Source organism: Oncorhynchus mykiss, chromosome 9 (assembly GCF_013265735.2).
Source record: "Oncorhynchus mykiss isolate Arlee chromosome 9, USDA_OmykA_1.1, whole genome shotgun sequence".
NCBI lineage: Eukaryota > Metazoa > Chordata > Actinopteri > Salmoniformes > Salmonidae > Oncorhynchus > Oncorhynchus mykiss.
The window spans coordinates 24381791-24405080 of record NC_048573.1 but is presented as its reverse complement, the minus strand read 5'-3'; the positions used below and the strand labels follow the sequence as shown (position 1 = coordinate 24405080).

Sequence of the window (23290 nt, the reverse complement as noted above, 5' to 3'; positions counted from 1 at the left end):
CATGAAACATTTATGCATGATGAACCATGGCCATCTCCACCACCGTGCCCTGACAGGGAAGACCGAATGAACTATGCTCAGCAGGTGACAGACAAACATATGCCTCCGATTCCACGGGGTTCTGCAGCCTGAGCCGGATTATCTCCAAAGGGCTAACTGGCAGGACCAAGAAGGAATGATGGGCTTTAATACATATTATTCACAAAGAGCATGGTTGATCAGGAGAATGGCACCCAGCGTGTACCCAGCTGCTTGGTTGGCAAAACAGCTCTGACTGATGCCAGGGTTTCTAGACAAGGGAATCTAATTCAGCAGACAACCGTTGTGGAACGTTGTAATGGAAATGCAATGACTGGAGCATACGCGACTCCTTATTCTACATGTCAGCGGGACATGTTTGTTCTATATATTACATTTCTGTCTGAACGTTACACCTTGCTCCCTGATAAATTCGGCCCAAGCCTGAGGTTTGTGTTTTGCCCTGTATTAGTCAAATTCCCAACAAAGACATTTTTTCTTAGACCCATTCTGGCTGCTGTATTGTGTGGCAGTGATAATGAACCAGTGCTTTGGTACAACAACGTCCGTTGTTTTCTGTCAATAGTCACCATCACATACAATAATAAAATCCTAAAAATCTTATATGGCTCCGAGGTTGATCAGATTACCCGCCCCAAACATCTACAACTAACATGAATCATATTCAATCATTGTCTTGGACCAGTGATAAACCTGTACATCACTGCTTTGTGATGCTGCCCTCTGAAGGCAGATTCCTGTACTGCAAGCAGCTGAACGGAGGCGGTTTATCTCCTTGCATGGATGAATGACTTTGGGGTGACGTTTCCCCTAGGTACAGATCTTAGATCAGCTTCCCCTCCCCCAAAACCTTAACCATTATTTGGAGAAATGGAAAACTGACCCAAGATCAGCATCTTGGGGCAACTTCACCCTGCTGCAAATGAATGACTACATGTTTTATGTGATCGTTACTGTTGCCTATTTCTGCATTAATCAACTTGTGTTCAACCTGCACAAGAATATGAGAGTAGAGGAACCAGATCACATGAGCATATAGACTCACTTTGTGATATGTACTGTCATACTAATGATACACATTGAACCTTGAAGAATATCTCTTAGAAATGCCTCAGGAGTTGAGGTCAACAGTCTTAAGGTGTAGGGTTTTTCCTTGTCCACTAGAGGGCAGAGTAGGACTTCTAATGAACTATTATGCCCTGCAGACCGAGCACAACCCATTCAACTGATCCCAACCATGGAACGAGAAGATTCGATTAATCAGGTACAAATCCTGAGCAAACTGTATAGTACTGTATATTATGTAGGTGAGTTGTGTTCATTTAGTATGCATGTAACACAGACAGAATGAGGAAATTACTTACCCCATACCCCTACAGTATAACTCCATAGACTGTATGAGTTATATACCCCAGATACAATTGCATGACGTTGTGAAATAAAATGATTTAATTAAAAAAAATAACTTAATGAACATAGTCATATAATGGATATGGCCATCTTTATCACGTTACATTTACCATGTATTGATATCTTATAGGGATGCGGGACACAGACATTCATTTCTATCTAGAAGTGCTTGGTTCTTCCGAATGGATGAGATCAAGACAAATAACTTAAATGTCTTGTTTCTTGTTTGATGGCACCTATAAGAGTATGGAAAATTGTTAAAATAAAATCATATGAATAAATTAATGAAGTCATTATTTTGAAATTGTATTACTACTAGGTGTCACTACAGTCCCTGGTTCGAATCCAGGCTGTATCACATTTGGCTGTGATTGGGAGTCCCATATGGCTGCGAACAATTGGCCCAGCGTCGTCCGGGTTTGGCCGGGGTAGGCCATCATTGTAAATAAGAATTTGTTCTTAACTGACTTGCCTAGTTAAATAAAGGTGACACACTGCAACAGCTTTAGTCATTCATATGCTTACTTAACTTCACCGTTTGTCTGCTTTCCAGATGAAATTTGACAGAAAAGCAAATGTACAACACTTGGACCTTAGTTAAATCAGCCATTTTTTAAAAGTTGAAAGGCATGGCTAACCATATTTCTGGAGGTCCAAGTGTTGTACATTTGCTTTTCAGTCAAATTTCTTCTGGAAAGCAGACAAACGGTGATGGAAAGTAAGCATATTAATTACTAATGCTGTTTTAGTTATTGTTGATAGTTAAATCAGTCATTTTTTAAAGATGACTAACCATGGCTAACCAGATTTCTATCAACAAGAACTCAAAATATATAATCAAATGTCATGGTGACGTGTTTAAATTGTATCTATGTTTTATATATGCCTTTGTAATTTCACCCTCTTTTTCTCCCCAATTTCGTGATATCCAATTGGTAGTTACGATCTTGTCTCATCGCCGCAACTCCCAACGGGCTTGGGAGGCCGCGCTGCTTCTTAACACCTGCTCACTTAACCAGGAAGCCAGCCGTACCAATCTGTCGGAGTAAAAACAGTTCAACTGACGACGGAAGACAGCGTACAGACACCCGGCTCGCCACAAGGAGTCGCTAGAGCGCGGTGAGCCAAGGGAATCCCTCCGGTCAAACCCTCCCCTAACCAGGGCGACGCTGGGCCAATTGTGAGCCGCCCTATGGGACTCCAGGTCATGGATGGCTGTGGCACAGCCTGAGATCGGACATGTTGGATTTTCAACACAGACGTAAACACATGGACTGTATGGACTCCCAAATGACATCCTATTTCCTACATAGTGGACTACTTTTGTCCAGAGCCTATACAAACACATGATATACTTACATGTTGTCCTTTAAGTGGTTTGCTGTAAAAGTCTGTCTCCACCGGCTGGCTTCCTCTGCGACATTCATTCACAGTCACATCTAACCAAGGGAAAGAAGTCAACAGGGACATCATATTAAGTCCACTGTCAGACTTTCAAAACACCAGGGTCACGTTCAATAGGGCACAATGTAGAAAACAAATGATGGTAGTGTGGTGAAGTGCATCCCCCGTTTCACTCAGTTTCAAAAAGTTTTCTCCCATTTTGTGCCCACTGAACATTACCCAGCCTTCTCACAAGCTGATCAGTTTATATTTGCACTCACGGTGATCACAGAACATGGAGGGCATCAGATGGCAATTAAAAACCACATGTTATAAATTAGCTTTTAAGACTGAACACCTTACTAGTGGTGGTATACTTAGACAGACCATAGCAACCACAGCAGATAAATAGATCTCAAGCCATATGGAACCTAGAACATCAAAGCCACAGCCTTGGGGACTTCACAGTCTTCTGAGCAAATGGTTCAGAAGAGTTTATCTAGCCAACTGTTCCTTTGGGACAAACATTTCACGACTGGAGAAACTGAGGCAGGGAATGAAAAGACAAACAGTCTCTCGCGCTCTCTGAATACGAAGGATCTTCAAGGACTTACTGGGTGTGTGATGGATGATGTTGATTTTATCTGGAGAAGAGAAGAGAAAGGGTTGTTAAGCCTGTGTTACTGTACTGCATGTGGCTCACTACTCTCTTTCAGCAATGTCACCTTTATCAAGAGATGTAAAAATGAACTCTGCCAAGACTCTCATTTGGAGACGAAACACCATCATCAAGATGAGCTGTGGGAATTACAACTACAAACTCTTTCCATTACAAAGGGTGGCGTCATTTGATGTGTACCCAATGGGACTTCAATTAGAAGTGTGAGGACTGCCCAATCTTCTGCAGGACTTGCAGAGACATCTCTAACGCAGGTGGCCTTCATAGCTCTTGCATAATATTGTAACTCAGGCCACAAACAGTTAACTAGCTAGCTTGCCAACTAGCTTAACTAAGCAACTGTTTGTGTCAAAATTATGTCAGATCCCTTGATATATGTTGTTCCAACGGCTTATGTAAACTGTAAGCTCATTGCTAGAAGTCAAGGTAATGATCCCATACCGTATCTATCCCCCAAGTGGGGATTGCTTTGGCAATCTTTGCTCTTCTCATCCAAAAAGGAAATCCACTTGGAACGGTACAGTCAGAATTATGTCTACACTGAATACACCAAACATTAGGAACATCTTCTTAATTATGCGTAAACCCCCCCTCTTTTTTTTAAACCAAAGAACAGCCTCAATTCGTTGGGGTATGGACCTTACAAGGTCTCAAAACTGTTCCACAGAGATGCTGGCGCATGTTGACTCCGATGCTTCCCAGTTGTGGCTGGATGTCCTTTGGGTGGCGGATCCTTCTTGAGACACACGGGAAGCTGTTGCGCGTGAAAAATCCAGTTCTTGACACAAACCGGTGCGCCTGGCACCTACTACCATACCCCGTTTAAAAGGCACTTCAATCTTTGTCTTGTCCATTCCCAGTCTGAATGACAGACACACACAATCCATGTCTCAGTTGTCTCAAGGCTTAAAAATCATTATTTAACCTGCCTCCTCCCCTTCATCTACACTGATTAAAGTGGATTTAACAAGTGACATCAATAAGGGATCATAGCTTCTACAGGATTCTCCTGGTCAGTCTATGTCATGGAAAGAGCAGGTGTTCTTAATGTTTTGTATACTCAGTGTAGAAAACGGTTACCATAGACACTTTCATCGTCCTCTCGGTTGTTGATGATACTCGCCCTCAGCTGGCGTAGTTTCTCCTGTGGAGTTACAATACATTAGACACAGCAGCCATGTAATAATACACCAAGGCATAATTAAGCAATAAGGCACCTCAGGGGTTTGTGGTATATGGCCAATATACAATGGCTAAGGGCTGTATCCAGGCACTCCGCTTCGTGTCGTGTGTAAGAACAGCCCTTAGCCGTGGTATACTGGCCATATACCGCAAACCCAAGGTGCCCTATTACTATTATAAACTGGTTACCAACATAAATAGAACAGTAAACAAGTAGTTTAACCATGGTATATTGTCTGATATACACACGGCTGAAATGCTGTCTCAGCCAATAAGCATCCAGTACCCAAACTACCCGGGTTTATAATGCACAACATAACACATGCCATATACTCATTCATGAGTAGTGTTCAAAGCCTATGTCACCAGTCATGTTCACAGTTCACAATTTGCGCATGCTAGCTTGGTGTATTATAGCACAAACAGACTGACTTTCAGGCTAAGGCATGCCCACTTTGGAAAGAGCCAATAGTTGCAGTCCTGTATTCTCCCGTTGTTGACGTCTGTAAGCGGGGATGTTGGCCCGCTGTGTATGACTTTGTCACACTGTGTATAATGATGTCATATTACTGAGTCTACCTTTAAGGTTGATGGCACTGCGTCTAGTGAGCAGGGTCTTGAAACAGCAGACTCATTTCCCCGCATTATTACCTGTTGAATGGCGTCCATTCCCTTCTGGACCCTCTGCCAGTCACTGAACCTCTCCAGAGCCTCGTCCATACTGAGAGAGCCTCTCTTCACCTTCTCCTGCAGCTCAATCAGCTGCTCCAGCCCAGGCAGCTGGTTGGGCACAAATGTGTCGTACGTGGAGGAGATGCTGTCTCGCCCGCGTGCTACAGAATAACAGAATGACAAGGAGACAAAAATCGGTACAGTAACAAATCAGTAACAAATAATTTTCCAGTTTGACAGAAATTGTCAATGGATTATACTTATGGAATGACAATTCTATCATTTTAATGGCACTAACATTGCTCCATATACTTAGCATCACTGACCTATTCAACCGTCAATGCAGACCTACAGAAATATGCTCTTTTGACTGTTGCCTGGCCTTACCTTGCTTAGTGGGTAGAGAATACAGGGTTTCAGTATCGCTCTGTGACATCTTCTTCTGGAACACTGCAAACACACACTGCCATCAGAGACAATACAGACGTGAGGAACTGACACTACGAACACTAACGCTGTGTTTTTCCTCCACTACCTTTAGCGAGTCTACTATTTCACGCCATTCCACAAGATGGCTCCATTTACAAACAAACAGCACAGATGTAGACGAGTCAGTGGACACAAATAGGCTGCACAACTGCATAAAAAGTGATACGTTCTAATATTTACTCTAAAGTGAATGACAGTAAAATACGTACTAGTATGTACATTTTATTTGAGATAAAATATCCTTCCAAGGTTTGGTAAAAGACATACAGATTTATGAAACTGCATTGAATCAGACTAAAATATACACTCAACGCTATCGATTTGGCAAGTAAGTACTTAGAATGATATGTTGCTTTATTTTGCTGAGGGAGTTACTTCTCTGCACTTATGGTGTTGACAGGGGTGATGGGTAATGGAGCCTCTTTAGGGTTCTGGCCCAGTCATCTCCTCAGATTTCAAAGCTTCATTTCCTTCCTGAAGATATACCCATCCACTTGTACACACAAACATACCAACATGTACTCTACCCACTAACAACACTCATAGGTTGCAACTGAAATGGTAACCTATTTCCTATATTGTGCACTTCTTCAGGAAATAGGTTGCCATTTTAAATACCGACACTCCCTCATACACTAATTATCCTTCCTCCACACACGGACTACGATAATCTTACCAGTCAGAACGGCAGGTAAAAAATCGAATCTTTGTCTATTATTTCTAGCTGTGCAGTGCACTGACGCAATAGGCAAAAGTCCCAACCCTCCTCCAGTTTCTTTACTTGGTCTACTTTTTTTGTTGTATACAGTAGTTCTGAAAGTAAGCACTCGTGTGCCAAAAGTGGTCCCCGAAAATTGCGTACACTATCACATCACACCACGTCACCTGTCTCTTTCACTCAATGCGATGGGCTGAAGCTAGAACTCAAAAATTGCCAGGGGGCTGGCCCACGTGGGAGGAAATGTAAGGGAAATGGCACGGCACAGCTTCAAGAAAAAAAGACACTTTCAAACTAGAGATTTCGTGGCTAATTGAGGTAAGGCAGTAATTCTGCTCATAGATTATGCATGCATGACACATCCAGCCAAAACACGGAGGTTTAAACAAATACTTTCTTAGTCGCCAAAGTACCGGAACATGTCTTTAAGTCACTGTGTGTGATGCATTCATTAGTGGAGGGAGGCAATATGATCAGTGCATGGTTGAAAGATTCCACTGTATTAATGTGTGGAAATCTCTTGATCCCCCTACGCGTTCTCTCCCATCCTGTGTTGTCTCATGTCGGGGGACACGAACGATGGAAAACACGTGTAATGACCGATGCTGCTGGCTTGGCCCGAGACTGGCCCAGATTGGTTGCAGATGGAGGCCCAGGCCCAGTAGTTGGGCTTCTGTTATTGAGGCGTTTGTGATGCAGTGTAATCTGCTTTTGCTAGGCTTCAGGATCTATGGGTAGGGCTGAAAGATCGGGGAGAAGTGGTGGTTCACACAATAACATCACATTTCGTTAACAAGATAAATACTTTTGGGCCTGTTCTACTGCAGATTGGCGGTTAGTGTTGCTTATGGAACCACATGTTTTCAAGAGTCTTCAAGTAGGACAGATAACCCTTATAGTTGATTGGAGGACCAGCCACCACCTGACTCCCTTACAGTGCACAACAAAGACTAATGACCAAGACATAACATTTCCTCCTGTCCAACCCCAACCAAGTTATCACCTTTCCCACAAAGCACAGAGTTTAGGATCCAGTCCACAGTTCAAAGAGGGTAAAGGCAACTGGAAAGAAAGGCAATGTCTTTTTGGCAGACAAGAAAGAAAGAAATCAAGAACACATCAATTATTTATAAACCCTTAAGATCAGTAGCTTCATCCTCTTGTATTATTTACACAGCTCAAATTGAACATTTAAGAATCCCATGCCAGCGAATTTGGATCTGTGTATTTGTAACAGTCAGTTCTGTCTTTGTCTTAGCTGCCTTCACATGCTAGTTTCACATCTGCTACATATTCCCCTCTTGGTTGAGGAAATCTCCAGACTTCTTTGAAATGTTTAGTACATATCAGACCCAATTGTCTGGAACTAGCAACCAACTTCCCTTGAAGTTTACAAAAATACCGTGTAGCATTGCACTAGCTGAGATCTTCTATCGCTCAAGCGCAATACTCGCTAGTCACAGAATAAGCATACCAGCAACCCAAGGTCAAGTTCAGTAGGGCACCATGTAGTTCAAAGTTTTGAAACGGAAAAAGACAATGACCATTCTCATTGGACAAGATAATGTCGGATCTTCTCCATCTCAATCCGTTTTCTCCTGTTTCGTGCCTATTGAACACAACCCAGTATTCATCGGTCTAGTCCTACCTTGAGCTATAAAGGGGGTGCTGTCCTCTTTGACGGAGGTAGTTTCGGGCCGGGGTGTGGGCGCCGGTGGTCTGTTAGCAATAACAACGGCGCTGCTGGAGGTGAAGATGGTGTCATACTCTTCATCATTTACACCTAGCGGGGCGTACAGGTCCTCCTCATCCTCCCCCACCTCATCCCCCTCTCCCTGCTTCTCTCTCTGAGTGTCTGAAGCACTGGGATTCCCTGTAAGATATTTATAAACGATATTCATACATAATATGGGGTTGAATACTACTGCTAGAGAAGCAATAGCTGCATGAGTCAGGGTCAAGCTCAAACCATCCAGTATGGTGCATCCCATTTTCATCAAATTACATCCACTGAATGTAGCTGTGGATTCCCGCTTTCCAGTGTGGCAATCGTGATGTCATACTAAATCAGAAACCGCATTATGGTTCGTCACCGACCCCCTGCTAGGATGACAATCTATTGAATGAACAATATGAAAACAAAGATGGCATGCCACACATTGAGCTGGTTAAACAATCCAATCCAATGTTCACCATCGTTCCTCCACTCACCTGCTGTGCACATCATCTCATAGATACTGCTGTCATCACTGTCCTTGCCCACGGTGAACATATTCTGTAACAACAGACCACGGAGACTGATTACTACACTCTGCCAGCAACGCATGACATTAATACAACACAGGTTTCAATGTCATGGAAATCCTTGTGCAAAGACGCCTTGTTATGGAAAAACACGATTTAAAATAGTCAAATGTCCCTCCCGTTCCTCTGTAAGCACCTCCAGAATCTACTCTACTGCCTACGTTGACAGTAATGCGGAGTACAATATGTGTTTCCCCTCTGTTACTTTGTGTGCCCTGATACATTATGAAATGCTATGCTGGTTCGATGAGAGACCCAAAACAAACATCCCCTAGAAGATTCAATACAGTAAACAGTGCTAGGAATACCAGGTTGTTGTTTGTGGCCCTCTGCCCAATAACATACTCAGTGCCAGAGGGGTAATCAGACTAATCAAACGATCACAGACAATCTACCCCTATCCATTCAAACATATCATTTAGTGGCGATTCAAGGCTCAGCGTTTGATAGGGGCTGACTGTTTTGCCTGTGGTAACCAGTAGAGATGTTGACGAAATGCACTTCAGACAAGATGCTTATTTTCCCAGCTCGCAAGTCATCGTTTTATTTTCTTAAGGTCGAACAGGGAAAAGAGTGGGACTAGATAACAACTACGACAGGGAAAAGGTTTGCTAATTCGGTCTTTCTTGCTTGACCTGAAATCGATGCACATCTTCCAAAGACCTACTGTAACACACCTGATTCAAACGGTCAATGTCAATCGTGACGACCATGATTGGTTCCTCTTTTCAACAGGTGTGTTTGTGTTGGGATGGAAGTCAAATCGGCACAAACGTTATTGTAGCTCACCAAGACCAGAGACTCGTGTTGTGGGAATGTTCTGAATCATACTAGTACCGATACAGAATTAGATATTTTTATGATTAACATGGAAAGCAATAACAAACCAAAAAAATGTTGCACTCAACTCCAAGCATTTTCCATGTGCTGTTCCTAAGCAACACAGCCACTCCATTGCAATATTACACTTCTTGATATTGCATATTATGTATTTTCTGTTATGAATATATTAATTCAAGAATGACAGGAAGCTCAACAGATAGTTGACAAAACAAGCTCATTAAACATGGACAATCTACAGAGAATAAAAAAAAATAATTATGCTTTGATGTTGTACAGTAGCGAAACATGTTCCCACTTGAAGACTTTAGTATTGAGGAATTATTATCTTATTCAGATATGTGTTTTTGGACTAAGCGCTTGAGCCAGCTGTTTGATATCATGCCGTCATTGCTTGCTGAATTGTGAAACGTCACTCGAACACTGAGCACTTTGTATCAGATGTAGAAAATGTCCTTCACTGTCCTGGCTATACACATCATGTACAATATTAACTTTAATAGGTCATGTTTTAGCAGCGCTGGACCTGTCGCCTGTTGAACAAAAGCTGAAAGAACCACAGTCACTCCCTGACGAAGACAGGGTGACCGTTTCATTCAAATGCTATGCAAATCCTGTACAAATCCTGCAGTCTGACAGTTCGCTTATGCAAATCAAGTTGGCATGCAAAGGGCATCACAGACCCAACGAAGGGGAAACACAAGACTTCTACTGCAATTTGACCGTCAACATGGTACACATCAGTGGAGTCCCTGGAGGATTTAAACGTTTTAAAAAGAAGGAGGGGGGAAAAAAATCATTACTGCTTTGCTCTGTAGGACAAGTCAATACAATCAGTGTGTCATTTCTCTCTCGTCTTTATAGAACGTTATTGACTTCACATTAACGTATAATAGGAGTGCATGTGCCAAATAACTAACAATTGTGGATGCACAGCTTTAATGAATCGTTTTAAAAAGTTCCATTAAGCCAGCTAAATGCCTCTCACTGTAGCCTACCACTAAGATGTGCCTCCCCCCCCCTAGTGTTACCTTGTTATTGATTATTGCATTGTTGGGTTTGGAGTTTGCAAGAAAAGACATTTCACTGTATGTGTGCATGTGACATTACAAATGGAAAGACAAATACAATGACTGGAGAACAAAATCTCTATGTTCAGTAGACCTGGGCCATATTGGCCTCCTAAAGTAGCCCCCTTTCTTGTGCATGTGTAACCAACTGGGTTTCACACCCAGGTCTCCTGCACGCCACGATTCTCTGTTAGCCCGCCGGAGTTCAATACGTTTGCTCATCACGTAAGCATGGTTACCGGAACCCCCACAGTTACACTTGGGCAATTCCATCTGAGAAATAACATAATCTAGCATGCTGTGCAACTATAAACACTTAGGTATAAATACATTGTTTCATTTAGGAAGGGAGGCCCCAAAAGGATAGCATTAAACAGTGATTATATTATAATATTACAATTAGAAAGCCGTTACAGTTGGAGCTACTAACAATCTCTGTGGTAATGTTTGTTTCTCATCTCCCTAACCGACAGTTCACAGCTCATTACCGCTGGAGAAGTGTGGTGCCTTGGAGACCGGCAGTCCCAGATCAACAGTGATCGTTAACCATGTGAGTGTTATGGCCGTATTCAGGGGTAGAGGGGCCATTCGTCTTGACTGCATTGACAGACAGCCTCTTGTCCCCCCCCAAAGCACTAATACATCATAGCTTGATTCATTGGCAGAGGGAGGGGCTGACACATGGCTAGGGGTAATAAAACCACTATGCTAACTGAGCTTGGTCAACCCAATAACAGCCCTTGGTCAGCTGAAATACACTGACCTTTTTACATAAATGACCTGAAAGGTTTCATTGTACAGCACATCAAAGAGGTTACCACAGCAACCAAGATTAACCCATAGAATTGAATTTGAATCAAATGATATATTACTCAAAACAACTGTATGTAAGAGATAATCAACGAGGGGGCTATGCATTCTATGGAAACAAACTATTGACGTGGAAGGTGTGTTCCACGACATGCTAGAGGAGTGGAACTAACCTTCCACGAGTTGATTAACCCTTTTATACCATGGCTATAATTGTATGTATTTGCAGCTAGAAATGTGTTAATTTGCAGGTAGAAATGCTTTGGCTTAAAGGGCATTCTAGAGCGTGCGTTATTTCCCTATAACTCACGGCATATCAGTAGAATTCAATGAATATAGTTCATTCTGACAAGTTCTATGTTTGAGCTGCTTTTGAAAGCAAAAGTCTAATTGAAACCATTATTGGCATTGTTGAATTTGATTTTCATAACAGCAAGCTAGGACTGATGGTTTGGTCAACCACATTAGCAAGTCTGTTCTGTTTGGTTACCAAGGCAACTACTGTAGCTTGTACCTAGCTACTGTACATCAGTGGATGTTGAACACATTTCTACCTGCAAATGAACACATTTCTAGCAGCAATTTATAGCCATGTTAAAAGGGATAATCAACTCCGGAAAATAATGTACTGTAACTCAGTGGAAGGTCACCTTCCACGTTGTTCATTATTTTCCGTAGAACGCATAGCCCCTCGTTGATTATCCCTTACATAACTTTTGCCCTCAGAACAGCCTCAATTCATCAAGGCATGGACTCTACAAGGTGTCGAAAGCGTTCCCTAGGGATGCTGGCCCATGTTGATCCCAACGCTTCCCACAGTTGTGGCAAGTTGGCTGGATGCCCTTTGGGTGGTGGACCATTCTTCATTTACATGGGAAACTGTTGAGCGTGAAAAACCAGCAGCGTTGCAATTCTTGACAGAAACCGGTGTGCCTGGCATCTACTACCATACCCCTTTCAAAGGCACTTAAATTGTTTGTCTTGCCCATTCACACTCATTGGCACATATACACAATCCATGTCTGAATTGTCTCAAGGCTGAAAACGCTTATTTAACCTGTCTCCTCCCTTTCATCTACACTGATTGAAGTTGATTTAACAAGTGACATCAATAAGGGATCATAACTTTCACCTTGATTCACCTGGTCAGTCTGTCATGGAAAGAGCAGATGTTCTTAATGTTTTGTATACTCAATGTATGGTATGTTATGATTTACTATTTACTAGGGCCCGGTTGTAGAATTCGTCAGGGGGAACATGATGGTTTGACAGATTTTTAAACACACCTGTAGGTTACCTCATGGATTATACTGGCATTTATGAGTGGATTTCAGTTCATTTGAATTTATTCTGTGGAAAAAGACCAAGGAAACATGCATTATTGCCGGTGTGTAACGATTCGGCAAAAAACATGGCCGCCAGCTGCTTACGGAATTATGTGTATTCCCAAGGGAGTGACCTCTGTGGGACACCCATGCCCTCCTCTTCCTCCGTCCCGCCGTCAGTTTTCCCAAAACACAGAGACAGTGAGTTTTTCAATGAGCTGGAGCAATCCGATCAAGGCGATCATCCTTGGCTCCATCTGCAATCTCTCGCAATTAGCAGCATTGCCAGAGGATAATACACATTCCTCAGCTGTTGTAGTGTCTAAGTCTCCCATTGGGGAATCCGCTGCTCTGTTTGGAGACACCGGGAGAAGCAGCTACGCTCCTGAAAGGAATCCGGTCTTAACTAGACTAGTTGTGGTAGACAAGGATAAGGTTGGGGTAAGCATAAGGCAAGGCTGTTTTCTAGTACCGTTTAAGTTCAGGAGAGGGTGGCAATTTACAGTTTCAATCAACTCTAACTATAACGGTGTACATTTAACTATTATTGTTATACTCTTGTTTTTTTTTAAAAGGATATATCCCGGGCAGGCACAGTTGATGTGGATACAGTTGAGCCTAGATTGGGTCTCTGTTTGCTACTCACGAGCCTGTAAACACAGGCCCATCTCTACATCTCTTTTCTGTTTTTCTGTTTGCCTCTTGGTATTACTGACAAGGAATTCCTTATTCTGCAAAATGCTGACAATTTGAGAGTGAATAAATATTACAATTTGATCACTATCAGTCATGGAATTGGTGTATAAATACTGTAGAACCAAATAGACCTTTTGAGGATAGGCTCTGCTGAAAATGCTGCATCTCTTTAGTGTTGAAGATGTTGCACCATTGGGGTGCCTACTCCAGTACAATATATTCTAAATCATTTGCTATCTTCACTGGCTACTGTGATTTCCATTGTGGAGAGCACGCATCATAAAAAGGCAAGCTCCTCTGGGTTTAGCTAACGAATATACAGACGCATAGCCTACCGATTACATTTGGATCGCTCGTCATTAGTGAGTAAACGGCGCACCCCCCTCTCCTTTCATATCGCAGGGAGATGGGGGTTGAGCCGGGCGAGGCTCTCACCATATTATGAGAAGAAGAAGAAGAAAAAACATGCCATTACGCAAGAAGTTTCTGCGTTAGGCAACACGTAATTGTTCCAATGTATCCCGACAACGCACACTACTCTCTCCCCTACACCCCATTGTGACTTCATGAACAAGCACAAGCCTTGGAATCCTCCACCGGGGTGTTGCGACCAGAAAACGTGTATAAGGCGCAGGAGTGACAGATTAGAAAAGAGGAGAGAGGGAGGATAAGGGGGAGCAGAAGGACGCAAATGAGCATGCTTTTCCATTACCCATCAGGGGGAAAATGGTAAAAGGTGGCGTGGTTGGGGGATGAAGGCATGGAGATAGTGGCTCATCCCTGGAGGATGAGGTGACCCAGTACTCCTAAGGCTTCCACCAGCCTCCTTCCACCTCTACTGCCATGTTTATTATTTATGGAATGTCTCTGTACCGCCCCTGGTTAAGTGCATTCCTGAGTACGCTGCTGTCTTTGTTGTTCACCTTCTTGACATGCAGGTTTTCAGCAGTTCTTCCAGTTACAGTAGCTTTGACGAATAGCCATCTCAGAGAATAATTTGATGTTTTTTCTGTTATGAAAACGGCTGTCACTAGGAAGAGAAACCCAAAGCTTGGGCTGCTGACACAGAGCCATTAGCTACTTTCAAAGTTAATAAATCGTTGTAGCGATGTCGTTTTGTCATATGTTAAGCAATGTTGAACATGATACTGTATTGTCTATAATGCTGGACTATTATAGCTTAAATTGACTTCTCCAAGGACCCTCTCTCTGGGTAACAAAAGTTTTTCCCTCACTCTTCTTTCCTGGACCTCTTATCCTGGACCTCTCTGCCCTGCTCTGGGCTCAGCAGCTCCTCAAGGAGGGCAAATAACCTCAATTTCTGCAGGCCTATCAAAGACTTAAGACTCAAAGAGTTAGTGTAGCCTGAACGGTACACTTAAGGTAACGTTCTTCAAGGACACAAGGAGAAGACAATCAGGGCACAGTCTCTGCAACTCAAGGAAAGAGCCAATAAACAGAGCAACAAGGGACACAACCCAGAGGAGCAGCCCAAGGAACCACCCAACTCAGAGGAGAGAAAAAGGAGCAACAAGAAAAGAGACAGCCATCTTCCCTTTTGCTCTTTCCATGCGGCCTGAACAACGGAGGCAACAGACTTTTCTCACAGACGGAGTATAACATCCTTAATATTCAGGTCTTCTCATCTTTCATTCCACTTCCCACCTTTACATGATCATTCCCATTATGTTTTGTAAATACCTTGACTGTAATTAAATCAAGTAGTTGTGTTGTCTTGTTGCTCTGGCAAGGAACTCCAATTGATTCTTAAAATAATTCATACCTTCAGATTCATCAATTATTACTACACTAATTTTAGTCTGATGAGTTATTTTAGCAATAATGTATTTTTTCACAAGTTTTTTTTTCCTCTTCAATACTGGACTGGTGCCCTGATGTACTAATATATAGTAATACATCCTACATCATTAAATCATTTTGTAATTTGAGAGAATGAGAATGTTATGAATCCTGGTAATGGGAATGCAGGGTACCCGTTGAACTAGGCTGCCTGAGCAGGACAATAACAGCACATCACAGTACAAACATGTTCCAACCGCGTGTTTTTAGGAAAGCTGAGCCAATATTCACAAAGCTTCTCAGAGTATGTTTCGCCTTTTAGAGCGCAACAGATAAGGTTACACGGACAGGCGGGGAACCTGATCCTAGATCAGCACTCCTACTCAGACCTGAGGCATGTACTTACCAGGGTCTGCTGCAGCACTACATGGAGCTCATCGTGGCCATTATGTTGGGCGATCTCAGCGGGTGTCTGACCTTGGCGGTTAGTTGTGCACAAAGCTCTTTTCGACCCAGGACATTGTAGCAACACACCGGCGACGTCTTTAAACCCGTTCTGGGCTGCAAAGTGGAGAAGTGACGGCACGTCCTCTGGGAGCGTCTCTGGTTATGGTAGGAGATGTTTAAGTGGGTTAGGGTTAGGTGCAGACAGAAACCACCCTAAAATGTAGTCAGATAGATATTCTAGTTTGAGATGTGTATGCATATTACAATTTTATTTAACCACTATTTTATCAGGGAGTCATACTGAGATCAATGTCTCTTTTACAGATGAGCCCTGAATTACGTAAATTACAGAAAATACACGCATCAAAATAAATACAAAATGCTAGCAGAAAGAAAAACACAGTCATAAAAACACATTAATCAGTAATAAGGTCCTCAATTACCATCGAGGCACCAGAACTGAACATCACATGTAAGAACATGTTGAAGATTGTTCTAACTCAGTAGAGACCAAAGCCCTATTACAAAAGAGGGCCAACCAGCTTTCTGGTAGAGAATGCAGTGATGAGTACTAAAATTGTCACCCATTTACAAAAGAGGGCCAACCAGCTTTCTGGTAGAGAATGCAGTGATGAGTACTAAAATTGTCACCCATAATAAAGTTCAGTGCACTACGACAAACTGCATCTATCGGCATTAATGAAGTGACAGCTGCATTCATATACATTAAATACATTAAATAGTACCTGCAAAACGCCAGTCTCAACATCAACAGTGAAGAGGCAACTCCGGGATGCTGGCCTTCTAGGCAGAGTTCCTCTGTCCAGTGTCTGTGTTCTTTTGCCCATCTTAATCTTTTTATTAGCCAGTCTGAGATATGGCTTTTTCTCTGCCTAGAAGGCCAGCATCCCGGAGTCGCCTCTTCACTGTTGACGTTGAGACTGGTGTTTTGCGGGTACTATTTAATGAAGCTGCCAGTTGAGGACTTGTGAGGCGTCTGTTTTTTCAAACTAGACACTGATGTTCTTGCTCAGTTGTGCACCGGGGCCTCCCACTCCTCTTTCTACTCTGGTTAGAGCCAGTTTGCACTGTTCTGTGAAGGGAGTAGTACACAGCCTTGTACGAGATTTCTCGCATGGAATAGCCTTAATTTCTCAGAACAAGAATAGACTGATGAGTTTCAGAAGAAAGTTATTTGTTTCTGGCCATTTTGAGCCTGTAATCGAACCCACAAATGCTGATGCCAGTTTTATTGCTTCTTTAATCAGAACAGTTTTCAGCTGTGCTTTAAATAATTGCAAAAGGGTTTTCTAATGATCAATTTGCCTTTTAAATGATAAACTTGGATTAGGTCACGCCCTGACCATAGAGAGCCATTGTTTCTCTATGGTGAAGTAGGTCAGGGCGTGACTGGGGGGGTATTCTAGTTTATTATTTCTATGTGGGGTTCTAGGTTATTATTTCTATGTTGGTGATTTGTATGATTCTCAATTAGAGGCAGCTGGTAATCGTTATCTCTAATTGGGGATCATATTTAAGTAGCTGTTTTTCCCTCCTGTGTTTGTGGGATATTGTGTTTTGAGTTAGTGCACGTAGCACCTCTGTAGTCATGGTTTGTTGTTAGTTAATTTTGTAAAATGTTTTTGTTGTCTTTGTTAAGTTCCACTTTATCATCAAAATTATGTGGAATTCAACATCCGCTGCGCCATGGTCCGTTTCTACAAACGATTGTGACATCGTGCCATTGGAACACAGGAGTGATGGTTGTTGATAACGAGCCTCTGTACGCCTATCTAGATATTCCATAAAAAAATCAGCCATTTCCAGCTACAATAGTCATTTACAACATTAACAATGTCTACACTGTATTTCTGATCAATTTGATGTTATTTTAAATGGACAAAAAATGTGCTTTTCTTTCAAAAACAAGGACATTTGTAAGTGACCTCAAACTTTTGAACGGTAATGTACAGTATGTGAGAGTGGATTCTCGGCCATCACTAGCATGAAAACTAAATACAGGCACAGACTGTGTGTGGAAAAATGATTTAAGACTGAGACTCTCTCCAATACAACCCAACATTGCAGAGTTATGAGCATCCTTTCACGCACACCCTTCTCATTAACCTGTGGTGAGTTATTCACAATTTTTCGATGAACAAATAAGGTTTTATATGTGAGATGGCTAAATAAACAGCAAAATGATTGATTATTATTATTTGTGCCCTGGTCCTATAATAGGTCTTTGTCACTTCCCACAAGCCAGGTTGTGACAAAAACTCACTCATTCTTATGTTTAATAAATGTATCGTATAGTGTGTGTGTGTGGAAGGCTTACACTGACGGCAACAAAAACAACATTTGAGAGTACGCTGACCCTGGTGCTAGAGGGGGTACGCAGCTGCAGGTTGAATGTTTGAAGGGGTACGGGACTATAAAAGTTTGAGAACCACTGCTCTAGAGAACATATACTTCGTTTTACCGGCATTCAATACTAATTTCAGGTCAATTAAGTTTTTCTGTAATACATTTAAGGCAGACTGTAGTTTAGCCTATCAACAGCCTATACAACAGTATTTATCACAAAGTTACTGCACAGATTCAGGATTACTTACAAACTACAGTTCAACTACAACATTTGGTCGTGTCAGATTCAAATTGGCAAATACATAGATGTATTATAGACGTATTTACTCATATATTGACATTTAAATATCATATAACATAAAATATGAATGTCAGCAGATCATTCAATTGACTGGATTGTCGAGGGGGTACAGACAACAGAACACTTACCGCCTTCGGGTGGATCATATCCCTGCAGTCCCTGGAAGCCTGTGGAGGGCATGGCTTCCAACAGCATGGAGGACAGCCTTTGGTCCAGCTTCTCTACCGAGGACACCTGAAGAGACTGAGATCACAGGATAGGATGCATGAGAAAAGGGTTGCAGAATTCTGGTCACTTTCACCAAAAGGTTTTTCTGCTAAATCCTCTTGATTCTGGGAATCTTCCCACCTAAATTCCTGAGGAAGTTTGGGAAAGTTTCCAGAATTTTGTAACGCTAGCACACTGTCATAGTCAAGTCATTTCAGCTATGTCAAGTTCTAGACATGTGAATTAATATTAGGAATGTGTTCCTAATGCTTGGTATACTCAGTGTTTTCTGTTTTGAAGTGTCTAATTTTGATGCCTTCCTGATCCTATGATTTTTTATACATTTTAATTCATTCATTTTTTTCTCAAAAAAGAAAACCCAATTTTGGCAGCGTGAACAGGACTGATTCAAAGGGGTGAAACTTCAGCAAATTAGGTCTAATCAACATAAGTGTTCATGTGCATAATCAATTGGCTTTTTAAACTGAGTTGCAGTCAGCTGGCTTTCAAAGAGAGGAAGTAAACAACATCAACGTCAGCAGGAATATGCTGATTCATTCCATTAATTAGTCTCTCAAATGGGTTTTAAATGAATGCATGTTGTTTACCTTGCATGCTTTATGTTCCTCTCTAAACCCTTTCTCCAAATCCTCCAATGAAACGTTGGTTCAGTCATAAATTGATATATAATTTGAGTACTATAGTGTGCTCTCCTGTACATTTACATTTGAGTTATTTGTATTCATCCCCACACATTTAAAAGCATTGAATTGGTGTACGCCTGGGATTTAAAATCAGTGGCGGTCGGTGCCGTTTAAGATGAGGGAGAATGATTGAAAAAAATGATGAGCATGGCCTTATTTCTTTTAAGGCATATTGGATGACTATCATTCATATTCCATTCGCCCAGCTCAATGTAACATCGATAGGTTTAGGCTACTACATTATACTAAAATTTCCCATTACCAATCATGAATGAAAGTTTACAACGTAGGTGCACAGGTCAAGATAATTTTGAGTAATCAAGGTGACAGACATTGACACATTCAGATACAGGTACAGTTGAAGTCGAAAGTTTACATACACTTAGGTTGGAGTCATTAAAACTAGTTCTTCAACAAATCCACAAATAACTTGTTAACCAACTGTAGTTTTGGCAAGTCGGTTAGGACATCTACTTTGTGCATGACAAGTCATTTTTCCAACAATTGTTTACAGACAGATTTCACTTAATCACAATTCCAGTGGGTCAGAAGTTTATATACACTAAGTTGACTGTGCCTTTAAACAGCTTGGAAAATTCCAGAAAATTATGGAATGTCTTTAGAAGCTTCTAATAGGTTAATTGACATCATTTGAGTCAATTGGAGGTTTACCTGTGGATGTATTTCAAGGCCTACCTTCAAACTCAGTGCCTCTTTGCTTGACATCATGGGAAAATCAAAAGAAATCAACCAAGTCCTCAGAAAAGAATTGTAGACCTCCACAAGTCTGGTTTATCCTTGGGAGCAATTTCCAAACGCCATAAGGTACAACGTTCATCTGTACAAACAATAGTATGCAAGTATAAACACAATGGGAGCACGCAGCTGTCATACCGCTCAGGAAGGAGACACGTTCTGTCTCCTAGAGATGAACGTACTTTGTTGAGAAAAGTGCAAATCAGAAAAAGTGCAAATCCCAGAACAACAGCAAAGGACCTTGTGAAGATGCTGGAGGAAACAGGTACAAAAGTATCTATATCCACAGTAAAACAAGTCCTATATCGACATAACCTGAAAGGCCGCTCAGCAAGGAAGAAGCCACTGCTCCAAAACCGTCATAAAAAAGCCAGACTACAGCTTGCAAATGCACAGGGGGACAAAGATTGTACATTTTGGAGAAATGTCCTCTGGTCTGATGAAACAAAAATAGAACTGTTTGGCCAGAATAACCATCGTTATGTTTGGAGGAAAAAGGGGGAGGCTTGCAAGCCGAAGAACACCATCCCAACCGTGAAGCACGAGGGTGACAGCATCATGTTGTTGAGGATGAATTGCTGCAGGAGGGACTGGTGCACATCACAAAATAGATGGCATCATGAGGTAGGAAAATTACGTGGATATATTGAAGCAACATCTCAAGACATCAGTTAAAGCTTGGTCTCAAATGGACAATGACCCCAAGCATACTTCCAAAGTTGTGGCACAATGGCTTAAGGACAACAATGTCAAGGTATTGGAGTGGCCATCTCAAAGCCCTGACTTCAATCCTATAGAAAATTTGTGGGCAGAACTGAAAAAGCGTGTGCAAGCAAGGAGCCCTACAAACCTGACTCAGTTACACCAGCTCTGTCAGGAGGGATGGGCCAAAATTCACCCAACTTATTGTGGGAAGCTTGTGTTAGACTACCGAAACGTTTGACCCAAGTTAAACAATTTAAAGGCAATGCTACCAAATACTAATTGAGTGTATGTAAACTTCTGACCCACTGGGAATGTGATGAAAGAAATAAAGGCTGAAATAAATAATTTTCTCTACTATTATTCTATTCACATCCTTAAAATAAAGTGGTGATCCTAACTGACCTAAGACAGGGAATTTTTACGAGGATTAATTGTCAGGAATTGTGAAAAACTGAGTTTAAATGTATTTGGCTAAGGTGTATGTAAACTTCCGACTTCAACTGTACCTGGCACATGAAGTCCACAGGGTCTGCCACCCTGGTCAGAAGGCGAGCCATCTCCTCCATGCTGCTGTAGTACTGCAGATGGGCCTTTCCCATCGCCACCCCACTGCAGTACAGTGTTACGCCCACACTTCCTGCTTGTAAGTCTGCAACAGGAAAACAAATTATGTAAACTTGTCTCATAAGCATTGGGCATCATCATTTTAGAAACCATGGTGTTTTGTTGTGTGCTCTTTGACAAAGTCATCAAGTCGCTCTAGGGTCATTACATGTCATTTCAGCACTCATGACATCTACTCTCTCAGATTGTTCTGAAATTATTTGTTGCTGGAAACAGATAAGATTAGCATTCCTGGGACATTATTTTGTTGACATTTTATTTGCTCTCCTTGTAATTAAGCTAATTGATTGCACCCAAATTGGCCCTTTTAATTTCTTAGATTCAGATAATATTCAACATAAATAGTACCCAACATCCGATTTGGACCAAACTTCTTCCTTCCATTGAGTAAGACATGAGGAATCCCAAACAATTGTCAAAGGCCACCCACGGATCACCCAAACCAATCCCACCCCAACAACCAGTATACAGTATCGTCGGTTCTTTATGTCTGACAAGTAGTATGGAGCTGCGGCTTGGAGTATTGCTTCTTCATACTTTGTAATGTATTTCCTGTGAATCTGGTGATGTTTTTCCCCCCATTCAGAGAAATTAGCCATTGAAGTCGCTTGCATTATTTACCTTATATGAGTGTTTAAGTACCAGGTTGTTCCTGCCACCACACCCTTTTATCAATGTTGCCTTTTATTAAATGGATCACAACATTTTCTTTTCTTTACAACTTTGGGTAGAAAACCAATAGCTTTAGCTCATGATGAAAATAACTTCTGTGGTCAATTTAATGTAACAAATGGCAGCTCTCTGAGGGCTATCCGTATGGTGAAATTCCTACAAGTCCAAAACTTTGATTGAGAAATGGGCCAGTGACTAAAATGTTGTGACAACCCTAATAAAATAATAGAATTATAAATCATTGCATGGCAGACACATGTTTTTCAATAAAGTTCTTAGAAAAACATCTTTACATGAAGTGTGATTGGTGAAATGTACTATTAAATTCAAACCAATACCTTCGCAAAACCCTATACAGTGTGTGTTTGGGACTTTTACCATTAAAGACCATTAGAGAACATAACATTGAAACCATTAGGACTGCTGTAGTCTAATGGTTTGCTTGTACGCCAGCAATGGTCTATCTAATCCATACCTTTTTTGAAGGGAATAAACCACACACATAGGGGATGTTTTCTGGACACAAAGAGAAGGACAAACTCAATTGCTTTCATGGAGGACTAGATTGAATTACGAGGATGACCACACAATTTATTTTCATCATGAGCAAAACCTATTGGTTTTCTACCCATTTTTGCAAAGAAAATGTGATCAATTTAATAAACACACGAAACCAGGAAATGGACACAAGGGTGTGGTGGCATTAGCAGGAACAGCAGCATCTAGTAGGAAAAACGTGGTACTTTCCCACTCATTTATGGTAAATAATGCAATCGACTTCAAATGGCTAATTTCTCTAAACAGGGGGGAAAAACAATCACCAGAGTCACAAGGAATATATTACAAAGGATGAAGAAGAAATACTCCAAGCAGCAGCTCCACACTACTTGTCAGACAGAGAACTGATACTCTATACTGGTTGTTGGAGTGGGGTGAGGGGGGTCCATGGGTGGCCTTTGATAATATTCAAGGATTCCTAATGTCTTCCTCATTGTTAGGAAGAATTATGTTCCAAATTAGATGTTAGGTACTCTATTTATTTAATATTATGTGAATCCTGTTCATCTTATCTGTTTCTAATTATAGAAAC

The 23290-nt window shown here is 41.6% G+C and overlaps 1 protein-coding gene across 2 annotated transcripts in view; it reads right to left on the bottom strand.

Moving 5' to 3' along the window:
• Nucleotides 1-1473: 1473 nt before the first annotated feature.
• Nucleotides 1474-23290, bottom strand: part of LOC110531780 (B cell scaffold protein with ankyrin repeats 1) — a 33779-nt gene continuing 11962 nt past the window's right edge. For both annotated transcript variants that reach the window (XM_021615194.2, XM_021615196.2), the window contains 11 exons: nucleotides 21411-21553; nucleotides 18661-18775; nucleotides 15824-16020; nucleotides 8784-8847; nucleotides 8221-8445; nucleotides 5753-5815; nucleotides 5345-5526; nucleotides 4592-4655; nucleotides 3447-3476; nucleotides 2809-2888; nucleotides 1474-1685 (listed from right to left, as the gene is read on the bottom strand). In XM_021615194.2, coding sequence (XP_021470869.2) covers nucleotides 1656-1685; nucleotides 2809-2888; nucleotides 3447-3476; nucleotides 4592-4655; nucleotides 5345-5526; nucleotides 5753-5815; nucleotides 8221-8445; nucleotides 8784-8847; nucleotides 15824-16020; nucleotides 18661-18775; nucleotides 21411-21553 — 1193 coding nt within the window. In that variant the 3' untranslated portion in view covers nucleotides 1474-1655. The remainder of the gene's footprint in view (nucleotides 1686-2808; nucleotides 2889-3446; nucleotides 3477-4591; nucleotides 4656-5344; nucleotides 5527-5752; nucleotides 5816-8220; nucleotides 8446-8783; nucleotides 8848-15823; nucleotides 16021-18660; nucleotides 18776-21410; nucleotides 21554-23290) is intronic.